The sequence below is a fragment of the Chrysochloris asiatica genome, unplaced genomic scaffold, assembly GCF_000296735.1.
Source record: "Chrysochloris asiatica unplaced genomic scaffold, ChrAsi1.0 scaffold00291, whole genome shotgun sequence".
In the NCBI taxonomy this organism is placed as follows: Eukaryota; Metazoa; Chordata; class Mammalia; order Afrosoricida; family Chrysochloridae; genus Chrysochloris; species Chrysochloris asiatica.
Window position 1 is genome coordinate 525066 of NW_006408809.1, and position 24083 is coordinate 549148.

Genomic DNA, 24083 nt, shown 5'->3' on the forward strand with positions numbered 1-24083 from the left:
CTTTTCCTTCTTTCTTGTCTTCTTAATGACTTTTTGCTCTCTTCATGTATGATTTTCTTGATGTCATCCCACAACTCTTCTGGTCTTCGTTCTTTAGTGTTTAATTCATCAAATCTGCTCTTCAAACATACTGAATTAGAATCTTTGTGATGGAAGCCAGAAACATGCCTAACGTAAATCAGCACAAGACACATCCTGAAATACGAAAAGTTTTTGTACAAATAAAGACTATGCATAAGAAGTAATAATTAGGTTACACAAATTCTTTGCACTTTTGGTTTCATTTCTGTCTTCTATTAGTTTTTTTTTTTTTTTCTTTCCATAATGTATCCGCATTCGCTTTAATTGCATTCTGGTAGTTCTGTTCCACAACTCTTAATTTCCCTACCTCCTTATCTTTTCATCTTTGCTTTAGAGTAATTGATCTTTATCCTATTTGCAAATTTTCCTTCTTTTGCCATTCTAAGCAGAGGGTACATGGGTGAAAGCTTAGAGGCATAAAATCACGTGGGATTTGGTGGAACAATGAATTCTATGAACTACAATGTTAAGTGGAGAAGAGCAATGGAAGAGGAGACTGGAAAGGTATGCTAAATCAGATGTGAAAGGATGTTTAAGCCATGCTTAGAAGTTTGGACCTCATCTAGATTATTCCTAATTTCTTACAGGATCTCAATATATTTCCTATGAATCACATTTATTTAGCTCTTGGAGTACTATTTACAAAAATGAAAAATACTCCAACATTTCTTATATCTAAGAAGAGATTGTTTCTCAAAAAGGTAACATTTTTTTCAAAGCACCCAAAACCTTGGTTACTTACTTTCAAAATAGATTTATCCAGATTGGCAGGACCACCAGAATCATTTGCAGAATTAAAACTATAAATTTTTGGACCTGTAAATAATAGACAAAAAACAATCAATGCAACTTAATGATTAATATTCACTAGGCTACTCTGAACCTCACGGTCAGCAGTTCAAAACTACCAGCGGCTCCACGGGAAAAAGATGAGGCATAAGATTTACAGCCTCGGAAACCCTGTGCAGGGTCACTATGAGTGGGAACAGACGCCACGCAACATGACAACAACAAGAAGAAGCCTATTTTAACTAAATTTCCTTTAAAGATCGTCAAATAACAACTGTATGTTTTCAGTTATATCCCACCCCCACACAACTCAATCCCTATAAATTTTCACCACCACTCATCTGTCACTTGGCTTGTGTGTCGCTGTTATACTGGAAGCTATGTCATCAGTATTTTAAACACAAACAGGATCGCCCATGGCGGACAGGTTTCAGTGGAGCTTCCAGACTAAGACAGACTACTTCTGAGTGCTTGGTGGAGGTGGTTATGTGCCACTGAGTCAGTTCCGACTCATATTGATCCTTGTATAGGGTTTCTGAGGCTGTGAATCTTTACAGGAGCAGAAAACCTCTTTTATCTCCCTCGGAGTGACTGGTAGACTTCAATTGCTGACCTTGTGGTTAGCAGTCCAGCTCGTAATCTTCAATGTTACCAGAAGTCCTTCACTGAAAACCTTATGAATAGCAGCAGCAGAACATTGTCAGACACAATGCGGGAAGATAAGCCCCTCAGGTTGAAAGGTACTCAGAATATGACTGGAGAAGAGCTGCCTCATCAAAGTAGAGTTGACTGTGATGACGTAAATGAAGTAAAGCTTTCAGTTCATTTGTTTGCTGATGGGGCACAAGTCAAAATGAGGTGAAACAACTGGAAACATCCTTTTAACAAGTGGAACATGGAATGTGAGAAGTATGAATCTAGAAAATTTGGGAATTGTCATAACTGAAATGAAATGCATAAACATCAATATCCTGGGCATTAGTGAGCTGAAATGGAATGGTACTGGCCATTTTGAATCTGTCAATATGATTTACTATGTCAGGAATGACAAATTCAAGAGGAAAAATGGAGTGGAATTCATCATCAAAAAGAACATTTCAAGATCTATTTTGAAGTACAACACTGTGATAAGATAATATCCATATGCCCATAAGGAAGACAAGTTAATACTGCTATTATTCAATTTTACACACCAACCACTAAAGTCAGTGGGGGTGAAATAGAAGGATTCTACACACTTCTTCGGTCTGAAATCAATCTTGCAATAAAGATGTAATGCTAATTACTGGTAATAGGCATGCAAAGGTTGGAAAATATGATCTTGGTGATAGAAATGATGCTGGAGATCACATGACAGAATTTTGCAAGACCAATGATTTGTTCATTGCAAATACCTTTTTAAACAACATAAATGGCCATTATATACACGGACTACACAAGAATCAAATTGACTACATCTGTGAGAAGAGATGGTGGAAATGCTCTGCATCATCAGCCAAAACAAGGCCAGGGGTAGATTGTGGAATTGCTCTTCAACATGCTAGCTCAGGCTGAAACTGAAGAAAATTAAAACAATTCCATGAGAGCCAAAACATGACCTTAACCATATCCCACCTGAATCTAGAGACCATCTCAAGAATGGATTTAATGTAATAGACACTAAAGACTGAAGGCCAGAAGAGCTGTGAGATGACATCAAGAACATCAGACAAGAAGATAGCAAACGGTTATTATTAAAACAGGAAAGAAAGAAAAGACCGAAACGGATGATAGAAGGAAACTGACAGTTGTTCTTCAGTGAAGAGATGCTAAAGCTAAAGGAAGAAATGAGGACATAAAAGAGCAGAACAGAAAACTTCAAAGGGCAGCTAGAAAAGACCAAGTATTATAATGGAATGTGGAAAAAACACCTGGAATTAGAAAACCAAAAAGGAAGAACATGCTCAGCATTTCTGAAGCTGAAAGAGCTGAAGAAAAAAAAAAATCACACCTCACCTTGAAATACTGAAGGACCCTATGTGCAAAGTCCTGGTGCAGCTCTGGGGCTAATACGCTGACTGCAAAATCATTTGAACCACTAGGTCGGTGGTTCAAACTCATCAGCCGCTCCTTGGAAACCCTATACAGGGTCGCTATGGGTCGGAAACGACTCGACAACACTTAACAACAACAACGTGGGCAAAATATTGAATGATGCAGAAAGCATCAAAAGAAGATGAAATGTATACAAAACCATAGTACCCAAACCAAATGGTCAATGTTCAAGTATCTCAAGAGGTAGCATATGATCAAGAACCGATGGTACTACAGGAAGAAGTTCAAGCTGCACTGAAGACACTGGAGAAAAACAAAGTTCCAAGAATTGACGGAATTTAAATTGAAATCTTTTATTAGAAGACAGCTATCTGGCCAACTGATGGGTAGAGATCCATATCTGTGCCAATTCCAAAGAGAAGTGACCCAATGGAATGTGGAAACCATCAAATAATGTCATTAATATCACATGCAAATAAAATTTTGTTTACAATAATAAAATGGCATAAAAAATTCAAGCCAGATTAAGGTCCATGTCAGATGGACCTTAGCTGAAAGCAGAGAATACCAAAACAATATTTTTTGTTGTTGTTAAGTACCATGGAGTTGGTTCCGACTCATAGTGACCCTATACAGGGTTTCCGAGGCTGTAAATTACGGGAGCAGAAAGCCTCATCTTTCTCCTGAGGAACAGCTGGTAGTTTCAAACTGCCGAACTTGATGTTAGCAACCCGATTCGTAACTACTATGTTACCAGAGCTACCTGTCCTATATTGATGATGCAAAAGCTTTTGATTATGTGGATCATGACAAACTCTGGATAACACTGTGAAGAACTTAATTGTGCTCATAAAGAACCTGTACATAGTCCAAGGAATTCGAATGAAACATGGGGATGCTGAACAGTTTAAAATCAGGAAACGTGTATGCCAGAGCTGTATTCTTTTACTAAGCTTGTTCAATCTGCATGCTGAGTGAACAGTCTGAGAAGCTGGATTATATGAAGAAGAGCTTGGCATCAGGAATGGAGGAAGACTCATTAACAGCCTTCGATATGCAGGTGACACAACCATGATTGCTGGAAGTGAAGAGGACATAAAAAACTTACTGAGGAAGATCAAAGAACACAGCATTCAGTATGGATTGCATCTCAATGTAAAGAAAATAAAAATCCTTACAAGTGGACCAATAAACAACATCATGATAAATGGTAAAGATTGAAGTTGTCAAAACTTCATTTTGCTTAGATCCGCAATCAATCCTCATGGAAGTAGCAGTCCAGAAATCAAACGATTTACATGAGGCAAATCTGATGCACAGGACATCTTTTTTAAAGTATCCCAGAGCAGAGATATCAGTTTGAGGACTAAGGTGTGCCTGACTCAGGCCACAGTATTTTCAACTATCTCATATACATGTGAAATATGAACAATGAATAAGGAACACCGCAAAAGAATTGATGCATTTACCTATGGTGTTGGAGAAGAATACTGAAAGTACCATGGACTGCCAGAAGAATAGAGACATCTGTCTTGGAAGAAGTACAACCAGTATGCTCCTTAGAATCAAGGACGGTGAGACTTTGTCTCTCATATTATCAGGTGGAACCTGTCCTTGGAGACAGACATTATGCTAAGTGGAGGGTCTGCTAAAAAGAGTAAGACTCCCAACAAGCTGTATTGGCACAGTGGCAGCAGCAATGTGGTCAAGTGTTAACAATTTTGAAGATGGCAAAGACCAGGCAGTGTTTCATTCTGTTGTGAATAGGGCTGCTATGAGTTGGAAGTGACTTGATGGCACACAATAACATAACTTGTTGTTCGCAGTCCAGTGCTGGTCCTACAGCACCACGCCAGGAGTCTTTAAGTAGCTTCTCTTAAAATGCAAATGACTGCATATTCAATAAGGTTAAATCCACTTGCATTGTCATATTTTTTGTATAAATTATTTTAATAAGTTTTCCCTTCTGATATTTAGTTGATGTCAAGAACCTTCAGAAGATATTGAGATTCCTGACAGAGAAGATGAGTAATTTTGAAGAGAAAGCACCCCTTTCAGAATGGGCAATACTGAGGAAAAAGGAAAGTGGGAATTCTGATCATCTCCTATCTTGTCCAAGGTTGCCAAGTCTGTTCCAGCTGATAGAAGCACTATGTATTATCAGCCAAACAATACGCAAAGGAGCACTAGTGGTGTCGTGAGCTAAGTGCTGCACTGCTAACTGTGAAGTTGGTTGTTCAAACTCACCAGCTGCTCCTCAGGAAAAAGATAAAACTGTGTACTCCAATAAAGATTTATGGTCTCAGAAACCCTAGGGAGGGGGGTGTCTGTCCTATAGGAAAAACTTAAGGAGCAATTCTACTCTCTTCCTATGGGTCGCTGAGTTGGAATCAACTGGACTGCTGTAGGCTTACCATAGTTACTGTTGCCACCAAAGTCCTAGTGAGGTGCTATAGGATAATGCGCTAGACTGCAAGGTCAGTGGTTCAAACCCACCACTCACTCCTTGGGAAACCTATACAGGGTCACTACGAGTGGGAATTGACTCGGTGGCATTCAACAACTGTTGCCATTGATTTGATTCCATCTCATGATGACCTCATGTGTGTCAGAATAGAACTGTACTACACAGAGTCCCCCATCTCTGGATTTTATATATTCTGTTGGGGTTGAGAACATGGAAAAACATACACCAATTCAACAGCTTCTACATGCACAATTTAGTGACACTGATTACACTGTAAGTTATATCAACCATTCTCACCCTCCTCTTCTGAGTTGTTCCTCCCTCAATAACATAAACTCACTGCTTTTAGACATTCCTATCGAATCTTCTAAGTTACTGTTATCAATTTGACCCCATATAAGGAGCTCTGGTAGCATAGTGATTAAAAATCGGGCTGTGAACCACAAGGTCAGCAGTTTGAAACTACCAGATGTTCTGTGGGAGAAAGATGAGGCTTTCTGCTCCCGTAAAGATTTACAGCCTCGAAAACCCTATACAGGGTCGCTATGAGTCGGAACCAACTCCACGACACATAACAAACCAACCAACCAAAGATAGTTCTTAAAATAGCATAGTGGTTCCTCTATACCAATAATGACAGCGCTGAAAAGGACATGAAGAAAGCAATACCATTTACAATAGCCACCCAAATGATGAAATATCTGGAATAAATGTGACCAGAGAAACAAAGGACCTATACAAAGAAAACTACAAAACACTACTACAAGAAACCAAGAGACCTACAAAAATGGAAGAATGTACCATGCTCCTGCAGAGGAAGACTTAACATTGTGAAAATGTCAATACTGCCCAAAGCGATTTATACATATAATGCAATCCCAATCCAGATTCCAAGGACACTCTTCAAAGAGACGGAAAAAACAGTTACAAACTATACGGAAAGGAAAGAGACCCAGGATAAGCAAAGCACTGCTTAAGAAAAAGAATAAGGTTGAAAACCTCTCACTACTGACTTCAAATTTTATTATAAGGCTAAAGTAGTCAAAACAGCTTGGTTACTGATACAATGAAAGATACAGCGATCAATGGAACAGAATCTAGAATCTAGAAATTAACCAATCCACATACAGCCAACAGATTTTCAACTAAATGTCTAAATATATCGCCAGGGGAGGAGATAGTCTCTTCCAACAGATGGTGCTGGCAGAACTGGAAAGCTATATGCAAAAGATTGAAACAAGACCTTTACTTCATGCCTTATACAAAAACCAATTTAACATGGATTAAAGATCTAAATGTGAATCCCAGAATTATGAAGGCCATCAATGAAAAATAGGGACAAATGTTAGGGCTCTAATTCATGGAATACACAGATTACCAAACATTTTGAAAACTACACAAATAATAGTAGACAAAATAGATGATTGGGACATAATAAAAATTTAAAACTTATGTGCATCAAAAACTTCACCAGAAGAGTAAAAAGGGAACCCACAGAATGGGAAAAAATCTTCTGCAACGACACATCAGACAAGGGACTCATTTCTAAAATATATAGAAAACTACAACACCTCTACAAGAAAAAGACAACCCAATTAAAAAATGGGCACAGGACATGAACAGCCACTTCACCAAGGAGGCGATCCGGGCAGCCAACAAACATAATTTTTCATGATCACTAGTCATTGTTGTTGTTGTTTAGTGCTGTCGAGTAGGTTCCGACCCATAGCAACACCGTACAGGGTTTCCGAGGAGCAGCTTGTGAGCTTGAACTGCCGACCTTGCGGTTCAAATGGTTTTGCAGTCTGGCGCATTAACCCACAGTGCCACACAGAGAGATGCAAATCGAAACAACAATGAGATATGATCTCACACCAGCAATAACAGCAAAGATTAAAAAAAAAAAAATTGAGGACAATAAATGCTGGCAAGGATGTGGAGCGACTAGGACACTCTGGCATTGCTGGTTGGATTGCAAAATGGACCAACCTCTCTGGAAAGAAATATGGTGCTTCCTCAGAAGGTTGGAAATAGAAATACCTTATGATCCAGTAATTCCTCTACTTGGTATTTACCCACAAGAAATACCCATAAGAAATACGAGCCATAACACGAGTAGATATATGCACACCAATGTTCATAGCAGCACTATTTACAATAGCAAAAAGATGGAGACAGCCTAAGTGCCCATCAACTAAAGAATGGAAAAACAAACGTTGGTACATAGACACAATGGAATATTATGCTACCTTGAAGAACAACAAGGAAGCTGTAAGCTACCACATAATATGGATGAACCTTGAGGACATTATGTTGAGTATAATTAGTCAGTCACAAAAGTAAAAATACTGCATAGGATCATTATTGTAAAAGACTACGAAAAAGAACCCATACTAAAAGGGGTGTGGGATTCTTTGCTGGTTACCGGGATGTGGGGGGTGAGGTTAGGGGAGGGAGGGGAAGGTAGAGCACAGGTAGAAAATAGACACATAATAGTTTGGGTGCTAGAGAGGGGGACAATACACAAGAAGGGGGAGGGGAATAGAAGAACATGGCAGATGGGAGAATAATTAAGCAGGTTTGCATTGGCTAAATGGGACAGTGGTAAATAATGATGTATGCACAACCTTGGAACAATAGGGCTCTGGGATACAGGGATTGAGGCATGGTTGGAATGGGAAAAATGAGGGTTATTTTGTTAAGATACTTGGCTGTCTTCTGAATCTTGGTTTCCCTGGCATACCATTATGAAATAGACACTTCAGGGGAAGAGAAAGGAATAGCCAGAAATATCACCATAGAAAGCTTGTAAGTCAGTCTTCTACCTGTAACTTATTAGAATACCTAAAACAGGGGTAGGACTTGGCCAGTGAAGGAGGCTTCCTGTGGAGCCTCTGCATTGCATAAGACCATAGGTGGAATCCTGAACCCCATCCAGAATCTTCTGAGGTGGGAAATTTCCATTTGAAAGGACAAGTAGACCAGCCTGGAGTGGCTAGAAGAACAGAAGATACTTCTTGAAAGAAAGACCTACAGGAAAAATACAAAACAATCAATGGCAGTCCGACTGACTACTTACTACAAGAATAAGCAAGATGCTCACCCAGGAGACACCAAGGCAAGCAGTCAGGTCCCCTCAGGTGAAACCCCCTTTCAAGACTCAGACTCAATGGGAATACATGCACAGACATGTGCTCTCACTGGTGACCACATTGGTCACCGATAAGGGGAAGTGAGGGAAAAACAGTAATGAAGCTGTGAACCAGGTCTTACCTTGTTCAATAGACTCCTGTGAATCCAGGTGGAGACCTGGTTGGCCAGCAGTGTGGCAAGACCTGGGGTCTCCTGGGCCCAGAGTCAGTGACATAGCCACAGAGGAATAGAGTGGAGAATGAAGTGTCCAGCTGATAAGAAGAGAGGGCATATGCACAAGAACACCCACACCTGCAGATAATACCCACTTGACCTGGCTTCAATGGATGGATGATCAGAACTCAAGTAGAAGAAGAAAGAAGAAGAAAGAAGAAGAAAGATGGATGCAGTAGCTCAAAACAGGAAACAAATCTTTACAGCGAGGTCATTCCCACCCCCTCAATACACGGGGTAGACAGCGATGGGCAGCTTGCACATTGGCTACCCAAAATGGGGGCGCTACCAAGGCAAGAAGTGACTGGCTTACAAGCTTTCAAGAGGGAGCCTAGATCTAGAGGGCGTGCAGGAAGGCAGAATCTCCAGAGTAGTATACAATCTGTCTGGGCAGGACTGATGAAAGTAGATGTGCATAGCACTCATGTGGTACAACAGTGAATAATTACTATCAGAACTGACTGTGAGGGTTGGAAATGTAAAGGTAGACGTTTCGTAGCAAAAGGAGAGAAGTTGACTTTGCAGTCCAGGATCAGAGGTCCCTGGGATCATCAAGGGAGAAGAGAGGAGTGTGGGACCCTACGCAGAGAAACAGTGACACCAGAGATGGAGGCAGAGCTGGAGAGATGGAGTGTCTGGGAACTCTAGAACAATAGAGGGAGAGGGGCTATGTGCTGAGGACCAGGGGGCAGGCTTGCAGGTGACACCCTTTAGTTGGTTGATGATGCATGGAGGGGATTGTTACCATGGCAATGTAATGATACACGATAGGATGCATGTAAAGCTAATATTCTCCCATGTACATGATCACATAATTCACAATAAAACATTAAAAAAAAAAAAGCATTGGGGTCAAAGAAAATGTAAAAAACCCAAAAAAGTTAAGGAGTCCTGGTGTGATGCTGTGGGTTAATGCTCTGGATTGCTAGGTCATTTGAACCACAACATCATCAGTTCAAGCTCACCAGCTGCTCCTCGGAAACCCTATACAGGGTCGCTATGGGTCAGAACCGATTCAACAGCACTTAACAAAAACAACAACAACTTTGTTTGGTTTTAGGATGACTTAGAGGACATTTTTGTCTAATGTTTAAAGATTATCTCAAGGCAATAGATGAATGGATTCATCCAACCTTCATGGCTCCATGAGAATTTGAAACTCTGTCTGACACACCCTCCATTTTGATCAGGATTCTTCTATGCAGTCTTTAATCAAAATGTTTAGTAATGGTTGTTGTTGTTGTAAGTGCCGTCGAGTCAGTTCTGACCCAGAGCGACCCTGCATAGGGTTTCCAAGGAGCGACTGGTGAGCTTGAACAACCAAGCTTGTAGTTCAAATGGCTTTGCAATCTGGCACATTAACTAACTCACAGAGCCACATGGTAGACAGACACTATTCAGTGTTTCTGGTCTCATTATGTAGGAGGCAGTTGTTCATGGAGTCAATGAATCACATATGGCATATCTTCCTCCTAGTGCTGATTTTGTTGCTCCAAGTGAATAGAGACCAATTGTTGTACCTTGATGGCCACTTGCAAGCTTTTAAGAACTTAGGCACTACACAATGAACTAGGAGGTAGACACACTAAATACATTATTAGGCCAATTAACTGGGATGTACCATGAAATCATGACCCAATAAACAAAGGAACCAAATCCCATGAGGTATTTGGTTGTACATAGTAGTGTCCTCAGATACTTTTTTTGGGGAGTTGTTATAAATATATCACACTTTTGCCAATTTACCTTCTACAGGTGTACAACTTACAATGGCAATTACAATAGCCAGCTGTGTAACCCTACCTTTAATCAATACGAACTTTCCATCACCATTAACCTCCCCTTTTCCTCCTCCCTCTGGCCCCTGGTAACCACTTTGGTCTCTATATAATTTGCTTTTTTCTTGTCTTTTTATATAAGTGAGGTCATATAATATTTGTTTTGTGACTGGCTTATTTTGCTCATCATAATGTCAAATTCAGTCCATAGTGTAGCATGTATTGTGACTTCAATTCTCCTACTGGCTAAGCTCTATTCCACTGTATGTATGTACATTTTCTTTAGGCTTTTATCTAATGGGCGTTTAGGCTGTTTCTGCCTTTAGGATATTGTGAATAGTGCTTCAATGAACACTGGTGTATAAGCCTCTGTTTTAGTCTCAGTCTTCAAGTCTTTTAGGTATTTAGGAGTGGAATGCTGGGTCATATATTTTTTTTTCTGAGGAATTGCCACTTTCCCCCCATAAATGCTGTACCATTTTGCATCCCCAGCAACAAAAGTTAAGAGTTCCCATGTTCCCATATTCTTACCAACATTTGTTATTTGTGTGTATTTAAATCTCAGCCAACTTGGTGGTGATGTGCTGTAGAGTAGGTTCCAACTCATAGTGTCCGTGTATAGGGTTTCTGAGGCTGTCAATCTTTATGGGAACAGAAAGCTTCATTTTTCTGGCACTTTCGAATCACTGAACCACGAGATTAGTGGCCCAACTTGTAACCACTACACTATCAGGGTGGTAATGAAATGGTTGTTGTTGTTAAGTACCATCGAGTCGGTTCCGACCCATAGCGATCCTGAACAGGATTTCGGAGGCTGTAAATCCATTAAAAACCTATGAGAATGCATCTAACAAGAATCTAATTACTAAAAAATGTATAAAACTTCACCAATGTAACAACAAAAAGACCCAAAAAAATTATAAAATTGACAAAAAACTTGAATAGTGTACCAAAGATGACATTTAAATGGCCACCAAACATGAAAAGGTGATCAGCATTAGCATCAGAGAGATACATATGGAAATTACAGTGGTTACTAATCGGGCTGCAAACCACAAGGTCAGCAGTTTGAAACTACCAGCTATTCCGCAGGAGAAAGATGAGGCTTTCTGCTCCTATAAAGATTTACAGCCTCGGAAACCCTGTACAGGGCCGCTATGAGTCAGAACCGACTCCACGGTACTTAACAACAACATACTGTTAAATGTGTCCTGGTGTGGTGCTGTGGGTTAATGTGCCAGACTGTGAAACTGTTTGAACTAGAAGGTCGGCGGTTCAAGCTCACCAGCTGCTCCCCAGAAACCCTATACGGGGTCGCTATGGGTCAGAACCAACTCAACAGCACTAAACAACAACAAACAACATACTGTTCAAGGAGACCTGGTATGGTGCTGTAGGTTAATGTGCCAGACAGCAAAACCATTTGAACTGCAAGTTTGGCGGTTCAAGCTCACCAGCTGCTTCTCGGTAACCTTGTACCAGGTCACTATGGGTCAGAGCCAACTGGATGGCACTTAACAACAACATACTGTTAAAGACTGCCACTGCTGAGGAACCCCCAGAAATTTGGTGCCTGGAAGGACGATATGCCAAGGAATATAAGAAATGGCTATCACAATGCTTAAAGAGCTGAGAGGAATGTCAGCAAGACAAAGGCAGAGGCACAAAGATGCTGATTTACAAGCAAATATGCCTCAGAGATCAAGAAGAAATTTTATGTTTTTATAATTGAAGGCATAACTTTGTAGTAGAATGCTATATAAATTTCAGGGCAACAAATGTTTCCCATCTTCTAAGCAAAGGTTTGATCCCTGCATTTTCATTCCTCTATGTGCGAATCCGGTAGCGTAGTGGTTACGAATCGGGCTGCGAACCGGAAGGTCAGCAGTTCGAAACTACCAGCTGCTCCGCGGGAGAAAGATGAGGCGATCTGCTCCCGTAAAGATTTACAGCCTCGGAAACCCTATTCAGGGTCGCTATGGGTCGGACCCGACTCGACGGCACTTAACAACAACATGTGCGAATCCTGTTATGACACTGTGGGATTAAGTACTGGACTGCTAACCAACATGTCAGCAGTTCAAACCCACCAGCAGTTCCTGGGAAACCCTGAACTGGGTCGCTGAGAGTCAGAACTGATTCGATGGCATTTTACAACAACTCAAACGCCCTCAGCAGCATGGTGGATGACGGCCTGGTGATCTGTACAGGTTACAGCCAAGAAAACCCTATGGGGCCATTCTATTCTCTAACACATGGGTTCGTCCATCACAGGGCAGCCGATTTCTTGACAAGGTCTGCTACCTGCCTACTTCTTTAGTTTCATCTCCTTTCCTCCTTAGACAAGGTTGACAAAACTGAGCTCCTCTAGGACGCCTGGAAAGTCTTTCTTGACTCTAGATCTTTGCAAATGGCGATTCCCTCTGCTAGGAATATCATCTTTCTTTTTTTAAAAAAAATATTGGGTTTTAGGTGAAAGTTTACATGGCAAATCAGACTTCCACTCAACAATTCACACACACATCACACCCTGTTCCATGACACTGGCCACTATCTTGCAGTGTGCCAGAACTCTCACCACTTCCACCCCACCTAGCTGGTCCATCCGACTTCCTTCTCACCTTTACTTCTGGGTTGGAATACTAGTTCCGCCATTCTTTACAGAGTAGTTCCTATTCATCTTCCTGATCTCAGCTTCTTGTGTGCCGTGTTGAGTTGCTTCCAACTCATAGCGACTCTGTATAGGGTTTCAGAGGCTGTAAATCTTTATGGAGGCAGAAAGTCTCATCTTTCTCCCAAGGAAAGGCTGACTGGTGGGTTTGAACGGCTAATTCACAGTTCAGTGCTTCCAGCTTAAGCGGAAACTTTTTTGGAGATGTGAACTCTCCTTCTTCCTAAACTCACTGTCATTGAGTCAATGCCAACACATGGCGACTCTATAGGTCAGAGTACAACTGCTTCTTAGGGTTTCCGAGACTAAATCTCTACAGAATCAGGAGGCAGCCTCATCTTTCGTTGAGTGGCTGGTGGGTTTGAACTGCTAACCTTGGGGTTACCAGTCCAATGCTTAATCCAGTGCTCCACACTGAAATGATCCTGTTTAACTCTCTTCCTGGGTTTTTCTTTGTGGCACTTATCAATTATATAGCAATAGGCTAGCTGCTAGGACTTTTTAATGCCTGCCTTCCCCAGCAGACCAGCACGCTCCTTAGGAGGTGCTATCACAATGAGATACACAATGGATGCTCGGTAAGTATTTGTGGAATGAATATTCCACTAAGAACTACAAGTAAGCAAGCTGAGTAGAAGCAAGAGTGTGTGTAACTGTTTCTCTCTGGCAATAACAGCCTGTCGGGCTGCAGCAGGGATAGGCAATCTCCAACTTGAGTTAACAAACCAACTTGCACAGCAGGCCAAAACACAACACATGGCGGCGCAAATTCGCTGATCATTTTGCGCTAGGTTAGACCTATGTTCAGTGGATCACAGCTGCAATGATTTTAATTATTGATCTTCCCACACCAATCACTGCTGAAAATGACACGCAGAGCCGGCAGAATGTAGGACGATTTCCCCAAGGCTAGAACTAGACATGGCGACCTCTCTGCAGTAACCTAGCTAGTTGAAATGACGGCTCAGGACTGATCCCTGCCGAGACAGGAGTTACTGAGAAAAGGTGGAGACTATGGGCTAACCGTGGGAACGCCAGAGGTCCAAATAGTTTAGAGCGATCTAAAAACAAGGCCTCTTCCCGGAACCGGGAGCTAACCGTGCCAGGTGCGGGAGACAAAAATTTCGAGACCGAGGATCCGCCTATGATAGAAGCAGCGGGGTTTGGGACCGAAAGCCCGGACCAGGCGATCGCTCGTACCTTGCTTGACTCGGGACTCCCTGGTGCTGCCAACGGCGGCGGGGGGCGGCCTGGCCGCAGGCTTCTTATTCTGAGCCTCCACGGTTGATCCAGCCGCAGCAGATTTCGCTCTGGAAGCTGACACGGCGGCTCGGACCGCTGCGGCCCCTGGCGCCTTGTGTTTCTTGTTCTTGCCTCCCATACTGCAACTGTGACAGAAGATTCCTCTCGGTTCCGGCCTCAGTCGCCGACTGCTCTTCACATCCCTCAGCACCCGCGCGGCCTCGCTGAAACTTCCATCCGGGCTTCTCTGGCTTGGGCGGCCGCTGCCTCACAATTGGTCCGATCCAACAAGACACCGCCTCCCTCACCGCCCCTAAAGGTCTGTGGCGTTCCTCTACTCTTGCGCCGAGACCACGCTCCGTGTTTAAGCTACTGAGCTTGTTATCGATTTCTGGGAAGAAAGGTCTGAAAAGAAAAAAAGAAAAAAAAATCGGCGAAGTCACGGTTTTTGACCCCCACGGGCCACTGTTGCGCCTTTAATAGGACGTCACGTCGCGCGGCATCGTGGGTAGGAGGGAAATTCAGTCTCACCGCTCCAAAAGATGGCGGACGCTTTCGGAGATGAGCTCTTCAGCGTATTCGAGGAAGATACGACTACTGCTTCCGGAACCAAAAAAGACAAGGAGAAAGGGAAATGGAAGGGGCCTCCAGGGTCTGCGGAAAAGGCCGGGTGAGGATGATTCACTACATGTGTTGTTTTCTCTCTTCAGTGCTGCTGCCTCCCTTAGGAAGAGCACGAGGAAGTAGATTGTACATTGAGTGGCGTCAAAAACGGAAAGGGAATTTTAGAAAACGTTTGCATAGGGAGGGAGAAAGTGTTGTCTTGGGGAAAGCGGGTTGTTGGCATTCCCAGGTGTCCGCCAGCGTCTCACGCGCCTTCTGCGTGGGTTTTCCGCTGAGTAGCTGGCTCCCCGCCTCGCCGCCCGGTGGCGTCTTAAGGGCGGGTTGAGGTTGTCTTTGGTTCCGTACTCCCAGCGCCAGCTCAGTGCCGGACACATTGTTTTTACTAAACAAACCGAATGCCTAATTGAGTCAAGGGCTAAGAAGGGAAGAACTGGACTAGATATTGGCATAGTGCCTACCTCTACGAGCCCTGGTGGCCTTGTGGGTCAGGTTGCTACTGACTACAAAGTCGGTGGTTCAAACCCACTTGCTCCGCGTTGCCCTTGGTTCCGTACTTCCAGCACAGTTTAGTGACAATCTATGTGATTTCCATGAGTCAGAATTGAATCCATGAGTCAGAATTGACTCGGTGACAGCGAGTTTTGTTTTGTTGCTAAGTGCTGTTGAGTTGGTTCCGACCCAAAGCGACGCTGTATAGGGTTTCATAGGAGCAGCTGGTGAGCTAGAACCGCCAACCTTGTTTTCAAACCGACTTTGCAGTTAAGCGTGTTAACCCACAGCGCCACACCAGGACGCCTTGGTTTGCCTTGAGTGCCTCCCATCTGGTAGTGGATACGAATCAAGCCGATTATAATCCGGCTGCTAATGTCACTGTCAGCAGTTTGAAGCTACCAGCTGTTCCTCGGGAGAAAGATGAAGCTTTCTGCTCCCGTGAAGATTTACAGCCTCAGAAACCCTGTCGCTATGAGTCGGAATTGACTCCACAGCACATAACAACAACAATTTGTTGATAAACCGATTCAACGGCACCTAACAACAGCTAGAGTTGATGTGTGAACATTAAATGAGATGCTATTAAGTGCAGTCGAGTGGATCCCGACCCATAGCGACCCTCTTGTATAGGGTTTACAAGGAGCAGCTGGTGAGCTTGAACCATTGAATTTTTCAGTGTGACGCATTAGCCCACAGCGCCACACCAGGACTTCGCTTAGCACATAATGAGCGCAAATAAATGCTGGTTAGGTCCGGAGTTCGAGCCTGCCAGCTGCTCCGCTGGAGTAAGATGAGTAAGGGGGAAAAACCACTGGGCTGTAAACATGTATAGACTGCAGGATATACCCCTTAGAATGTCTATGACACACATTCAAGCTAAGACTTAAAATCAGGTGGTTCATTTTTAATCAAAATTAACTCTTGGTATTGACTTAAGTGTGGCACTGTAGGATCAGCACTAGACTGCTAACCACAAGGTCAGGGGTTCAACCCATCAGCTGTGGCTACTAGTCGAAATCAACTTAATGGTACTTAACAAGAAAACACGCAGTAGATGTTTGAGTTACATTAGGCATGATTTTGCTCTCAGGAGATTTCCAGTCTCTGTAAGGAGATAGAGCAGCTACACATTTTAAAGAGTTGTAGTATATAGTTAGAGTTAGAGTATAGTATAGGTTAAAGGAGCTCTGGTAGCATAGTGGTTACGAATCGGGCTGCGAATCTCAAGGTCAGCAGTTCCAAACTACCAACCAGCTGTTCCGCAGGAGAAAGATGAGGCTTTCTGCTCCTGTCAAGATTTACAGCCTCGGAAACCCTGTACAGGGTTGTTATGAGTCGGAACCGACTCCACGGTGCATCACAACAGTATAGGTTATGGTTGTTGTTTAGTGTCATTGAGTCAGCACTCAAATGTTTGTGAAAAAATGGAAACAAAAGATACTGGAATTTTTGCATGAATTTTTTTGAAGCTCCTTTCTGTTGTACTGGGAGTACTTGCTAAGGGACTATAAGATGTGTACCTGAAAATAGAAGTTGACTTTAAATTATGAGGGCCTTGAATATCAAGCAGAAGCATTTTGATCTCGTTTTGAAAGCACAGGGTGTTTGTGGTTTTTATCCCTCCCCTCCCCAACTTGGTGACTGGTCAAAGCTGAGACCATACGCATAGCCATCAAGTGAATTTTGAACCATAGCAACCCTATAAAGGGTTTCCGAGACAGAAAATCTTTATGGGAGCAGTCTCATCTTTCTCCCGCAGAGTAGCTGGTAGGTTTGAACCACCAACTTTGCAGTTAGCCCAACTCCTAACCCACTGTACCATCAAGTTTGCTTAGTAGAGTGATTACTGTTTAGTGCTGTCAAGTCTGACTCATAGCTACCCTGTGTAGGCTTTCCAAGGAGCAGCTGGTGAGCTTAGTTTAGTAAAATTAATTTGGTAGTGGTTAATGGAGTATATGGGAAGAGGATAGACACTAATAGTAAAACGAAATCAATTAGGAAGGTATTTCAGGTATCCAGAATTCATGTTAGCACTGTGGATTAAGCATCAGACTGCTAACTACAAGGTTGGTGGTTCAAACCCACCCTCCAGTCTGCAAAAGAAAGATGAGACTGTTCCCATAAAGCTTTACAGTCTTGGAGACCCTATGTAGGGTTGCTATGAGTTGGAATCTACTCGGTGGCAGTGGATTTGGTGTTTTGGGTTTAGTTGCATGGTGAAAAGAGCCTAAATTTAAGTGTCTGAAAGAGGGGAAGATATATATTGTAAAGGAAAAAGACCTTAGTTAAGGAAAACAGTAGAAAAGGAATAAAAAGATACAGTTTTGAATTTGGATCTTTGAAGAAAAATTAGGAGATCCAGAGGAGATTTTGAGCTGGAGATAAAATTTGGTTTGAAACACAGTAAGGTGATATGGTTATAACTACCTATTGGACAGTTTTACTCTAGTATTTGGAGACTAGAACTGAAGGTACATATTTGGATGTCATTTGAACTGGTACTAGAAGAAAAGGAGATCCCTTTTCAAGATGCATGAACTAGCAAACGGGACTAAAGAAGAAATGGGATGATAGCAGAAAAATCAGAAATGTCACAAAAATAAGAATATAACAAAGTAGAAAACAGTTTTCTCTCATTGAGTTGAAAAGAATAGTTTCGGGGGATGGGGTGAGGATTATCTTTTTGTGTATTACATCTGATTGCACTTGGATTGGCTGCTCTTTGGAAGACTTTATTTTTGTTCGTTTTTTTAAAAGCTAAAAATCAAAGGCATTTATTATGCCTTTATGTTTTCACATTTGGGTTGTGTACTTTGTTTTATTTAATTTTTTATTTTTTAAAGTTTTTGTTGTGAATTGAGTGCAAGTTTACAGGGCAGATCATCAGTTTTACATTCAACAAATCACACACCTTGTTTCATTACAATGATTATAATCCCCTCCATGTACCATCAGATAACAGTATTTCTCTCTTACTCATTTTAGCTTTTTTTTTTTTTTTTAAACACTCAGGCATGTATAATAATTTACAACTCCAGAGGGGATCTTCTGTAAGTCTGCCTCCTGGCCACCAGCACTTAGTCGCTCTCTTCCCATGAATCTAGAGTGCTCCTCAGCTGCTCCCTTCCTCCATGTCCCCATCTCTGCCTCCATCTCTGGTGTCACTGCTTTTCTGGATAAGGTCCCACATTCGCTTGCGCTCTTCTCCCTTGATGGTACGAAGGTCCTTTATTTCTGGACTGTAAAATTAATTACTCCCCCGTTTTTGTTACAAAACTTCTACCTTACAATTGTGACAGTTGCAGTTAGTCATGATAACAAATTCTCGCTATTGAACCATAAGAATCTTATCCCCATCTCTTTTCACCACATGAAAACTATTCAGTGGGGACTCTTTCTTCCCCCACACACTCTTAAACTAAACTCCCTCTTGAAACCTTGTAAGCCAATCACTTGATGCCTCCAGCGCCCCCTCATTTTAGGTAGCCAGTATCTAAGTTGCCCTTCCCTATCTACCCTGTTGTACAGAGGGAATAGCATTGATACTTGATGTGAAGACTCCTTCCCTCTGTTGGTATATAGAGTTAATACCTCCATGAGTATAGGTCACGTTCATCAAATTGTACCAATTTACCCTCGTTTCCTTTATCAAAAATTGTTTATTAATCTTCTAGTCAAGTTCTGATTATTAGACCATTGAGGCTAAGTCAGATGGATACTATCTGCAAGTTTGGGTGTTCTTGTGCGTCTTCCCTCACTTCATATCAGCTGGATGCTTCACTCTCATCTCTAGCCCTCTGTGGCTATGTCCTTGTCCATTGGCTCAGGTGTCTCCAGGTCTCACCACAGTTTTGGAGAATTTTTCTGGGAAAATGAGAAAGGGATTATTTTATTAATAGTTGCTGGAGTATTTAAATGGGTAACTATAATAACCCTGGTGTGGCGCTGTAGGATAAAGCACTGGACTGCAAGGTCAGTTTGAATCGCAAGTTCGATGCTTCAAACCCACCAGCTGCTCCTCGGAAATCCTACACAGGGTTGCTATGGATCGGAACCGACTTGACGGCACTTAACAACAACAATAATAATATTAAGAGTTCTGGATGGCACAACTTTGGCACCCTGAGCAGATGCGCTTTGAAAGTAAGGCTTGGATCTTCTGAAAGGTCGGTCACAGCCATAAAAAGTACAGTTCTGCTGTGCGCACATTGGATCACCATGAGTCAGATTTGACCACATAGCAACTAACCACAACAACATGATACTGTGAAGACAATGACATACATTAGGGGAATTCAAAAAGGCTGTGGGAAAATGTATCAAAAGATAATGGATTTTTTTCTATGAATTTTGTGAAGCCCCTTATATAACTTCACACTTTAGTACATAAAACCCAAACTAAACCAGTTGCTTTTTAAGATGACTCTAAATACGGCAGCTCATGTCAGAGTAAACCTGAGCTCTATAGGGTTTTCAGTGGCTGAATTTTCAGAGGTAGATAACTAGACCTTTAGTCCAAGGAAATCTCTGAGTATACTTCCAGCTTCCGGCCTTTCAGTTATCATTAATTGTATACACCACCCAGGGACTCATGGCAGGTTAGAGACTAGCTATTTTGATGCTCCTTAATTTGGTTTTAAGGAGCTCTGATAGTGTAGTGGTTACGAATCAGGCTGTGAACCTCTGGGTCAGCAGTTTGAAACTACCAGCTGTTCAGCGGGAGAAAGATGAGGCTTTCTGCTCCCATAAAGATTTATAGCCTTGGAAACCCTGTACAGGGTCGTTATGAGTTGGAACTGACTCCACGGCACATAACCACTGCCAATTTGGTTTTATTGGTTGATGTATTGTACCTCAATGTGTTCTTTGGGTTTAATAGCCTAGTTTGTTCCTCTTTTTCATGCCTTATATAAAGTGTATGCTGCCTTTATGAAATAATAGAAGGACCATTTTCCAGTTTCACTAAACCAGATAAACCTTATTTTTTTATGAGTAAACTAGTTGTCTGCAGTGCAGTATTTTCAATATTTCTGGCAGGGCTTTGAACCTGTCCTTTTCTGTCGTAGTCATAAAACAAAACCAGAATAGACAAATTTGTAAAATGTGTATGAACTGGAATGATAACCAGAAAATGTATGGGCCAGTCCCGTGCTAGAAACATAATCTCCTTCTTAGAAAATAGCGGTAGCATGCATGTTGCATAGCAACCACATCTTTTACTCTGCGGTGTTGGAAACAGTGGTGCCCTTCTCATAGATGGTGGTTGACTGCACCGCTTTGAATGCGTAATGCTCTCCACAGCCTGGCAGTAATTTCATTCCCCACATCATGCTCCTGAAAGGTCCTGCTACATCTCTTCCAAGTCTCCCATTCCAGGACTTAGATCCATATTTTTACCCTTTTCAGTTATCATTCAACCTCATCCAGATTTGGATGTATTCTGATTTTGCTGAACTGGTTTCTAACCGATTTGAAGCCCTGCTTTCTGGGTAACTCAGATTTCATTGTGCAAGTTCTGCATATGACATACTTGTGGAACTTTGGGCTGTAGTCTTGTTCAACTCATAGTGACCCCCTGTAATGTTTCTGAGGCTTTAAATCTTTTATGCGAGCAGGCATCCTCATCTTTCTCGTAAGGAGCAGTTGGTGGGCTTGAACTTCCAACCTTGTGGTTAGCAGTTCAGTACTTATCCTATGGAGCCACCATCTCCCTATGGAACTATAAGAGACATACCTATTTGGAGACTTAATAGTAAGGAATAATAACGTGGCATCAGGGTTGGAGGAAGACTTTAACAACCTGCAATATGCAGATGATACAACCTTGCTTACTGAAAGTGAAGAGGACTTAAAACATTTACTGTTGAAGATCAAAGAGCCTTCAGTATAGATTGCATCTCAATGTAAAGAAAACAAAAATCCTCACCACTGGACCAATAAACAACATTCTTATCAGTAGAGAAAAGATTGAAGTTATCAAGGACTTCATTCTTCTTGGATCAACTATCAACACTCACGGAAATAGCAGTCAAAAAATCAAACTACATATTGCATTAGTCAAATCTGCTGCACAAGACCTTTTGAAAGTGTTGAGTAGCAAAGTTGTCAGCTTGAGGACTAAGGTGCTCCTAAAATATTAGAACTAAAAGGGTTCTTGGCTGTAGTTCCTTACCATTTTCCTGATGAGTAAACTGAGGCCCAAGGATATTACTGACTTGTGCAAAGGAGGTTGTATAGTCACATAAGTAGTCAGCAGCATACCTTTTCCACTAAATTGAAAGCGACAGGATTTACAGATTTCAGCTTTCGTTAGTAACTGAATGATCTTCATTATGGAAAGGTTATTCAAACATAGATGTACTACTGTGTGTTGTCCTCTACTTTTTATTGAAGTACAGTATATGAAGTACACAAGTCATAGGATGACATTTCATAAAGTGAGCATGTCCAGGTCAACATCATTCAGGATAAGAAATGCAACATTTCAGAAACCCCCCTTTCTCCTCCCCATGTGTTTATTTTTCCTGGTTGTAATTACTGTGTAACTATACAAGTGAATATTATGTTCTTTTGCATGACTTTGGTTCAGTGTTTTGAAGTTCACCACTTTAACTGTAGCAATGGCTCTCAAAGTATAGTCACTTTTTGGTGTAGGATTAAAAAGAAATATTCAGAATTATCTGAAAATGCTATTAAAATACTGTGCTTTCTCAATAACATGTATGTGAGACTGTTTTCTTCATATACTTCAATCAGTGTGTGAACAATACCACAACTTGAATACAGAAATAGATGGGGTGGGAATTGACCCTTCAACCACACTGACCCCGAAAGTCTTGGGTGGCCCTCTCCTGCTGTCTGCAGTGGGGACCAAGCTCTCCTGAGGCATTGTGGGGTGGGGAGAAGTAACAGTAGCAGAGTCCAAGCGGGATGCCCACCGTATAGGCAAGGAGATGAAATGATGTGGTTACCCTTCATATTAACATAATGACCTGGTCTTTGGAACCTAATCATGTGTCTAAGTGAAGATTGGGTGTATTTATTAATGCTGCTAATGGAAGTGGTATTTTGATGTGCAGTTTAAAAGAAAATCACATTCATGGTTATGTTAATATGAGGTTTAAAATATTCCAAGTTGAAAATAAAGTTTTCAAGAAAATATGAAATGAAAAGGGAGTAGTGTTCAGTTTTACTAATTAAAGTTAGAATGTTCTGGTCTTTAGCCGAGTTTAGTGTGGCTGAAAATCATTTATTTATGAAAAAATATTTGAGTCACCTCTAACATAAGAATTGATTATGCAAAATTCATTCTAAACTGTTTACTTTTCAGCAAATGTTTTGATGTTAAATTACAATTGGAGTCAACAAATAGTGGAAAAAAGAGAGATGCAGATTTTGAAACCACAGATGAACCCATTTTTGGAAAGAAGATCAGAATAGAAGAATCAATAACTGAAGACGTAAGGTAGTACTCCCATTGTCATAATTGTTATTATATGCTATTGAGTCTGCTCTAACTCATAGTAACTCTATAGGACACAGTAGAATTGTCCCCATATAGTTTCCAGGGCTGTAATCCTTTCCTTTTTTCTACTTCTTGCCATTCTGCTTTTAATCTGAGAAATTCTTATAGGTTAATATTCATGTCTTTTTTTTTTTTAATAAGGTTTTTGTTGTGGATTGAGTGAGAATTTACAGGGCACATCATCAGTTTAACATTCAACAGATCAAACAACTTTTATTTCATTACAATGATTATAATTCTCTACATGTACCATCAGTTAACAGTGTTTCTCTCTATTCATTTTAGCTTTTTTTTTAAATAACACTCAGGCATATATAATAATTTATACCTCCAAAGGGCACATTCTGCAAGTCTGCCTCCTGACCACCAGCTCTTAGTCCCTCTCTTCCCATGAGTCTAGAGTCCTCAGGCACCACTCCCCCCCCCCATTACCTCCATCTCTGCCTCCGTCTCTGACGTCGCTGCTTCTCTGGATAAAGTCCTGCATTCCGCTTGTGCACTTCTCCCTTGATGATCCTAGGGTCCTCTGTTTCTGGACTTTAAGATTAACTCCTTCCCTGTTTTTGTTAACAAAATTTCTACCTTTACAATTGTGACAGTCGCAATTAGTCATGATAACAGTTATTCACTATTGAATCATACGACTCTTATCCCCATCTCTGTTCTTCACCTTCTTCACTAGACCCATCTAGACAAGATGAAAGCTGTTCATTGAGGACCCTTTCTTTCCCCCCATACTCTTAAACTCCCTTTTGAAACCTTGTAAGCCAGTCACTTTGTGCCTTTATCTCCCCCTCATTTTAGGTAGCCAATGTCTAAGTTACCTATCCCTATCTCTCCTATGTACCGAGGGGATAGCATGATAATTGATGTGAAGACTCTGTCCCTCTCTGTTGGTATTTAGAGTTACTGCTTCCATGAGACTAGGTCAGGTTCATCAAATTGTAGCAATTTACCCTTGTTTCTTTTATTTAAAAAAAATTTTTTTTTTTTTAAATCTTCCTCTAGTCAAGT

The 24083-nt window shown here is 41.5% G+C and overlaps 2 protein-coding genes across 3 annotated transcripts in view; one reads left to right on the forward strand and one right to left on the reverse strand.

Annotated features, from left to right (window-relative positions):
- Positions 1 to 14567, reverse strand: part of DHX29 (DEAH (Asp-Glu-Ala-His) box polypeptide 29) — a 91946-nt gene extending 77379 nt beyond the window's left edge. The window contains exons 1-2 of the mRNA XM_006874638.1: positions 14387 to 14567; positions 824 to 897 (exon numbers count right to left, since the gene is read on the reverse strand). Coding sequence (XP_006874700.1) covers positions 824 to 897; positions 14387 to 14567 — 255 coding nt within the window. The remainder of the gene's footprint in view (positions 1 to 823; positions 898 to 14386) is intronic.
- A 307-nt stretch (positions 14568 to 14874) lies between these two features.
- Positions 14875 to 24083, forward strand: part of SKIV2L2 (superkiller viralicidic activity 2-like 2 (S. cerevisiae)) — a 116312-nt gene continuing 107103 nt past the window's right edge. The window contains exons 1-2 of one of the 2 annotated variants that reach the window (XM_006874641.1): positions 14875 to 15098; positions 22875 to 23009. In XM_006874641.1, coding sequence (XP_006874703.1) covers positions 14971 to 15098; positions 22875 to 23009 — 263 coding nt within the window. In that variant the 5' untranslated portion in view covers positions 14875 to 14970. The remainder of the gene's footprint in view (positions 15099 to 22874; positions 23010 to 24083) is intronic. The other variant, XM_006874642.1, reaches the window with a different exon arrangement.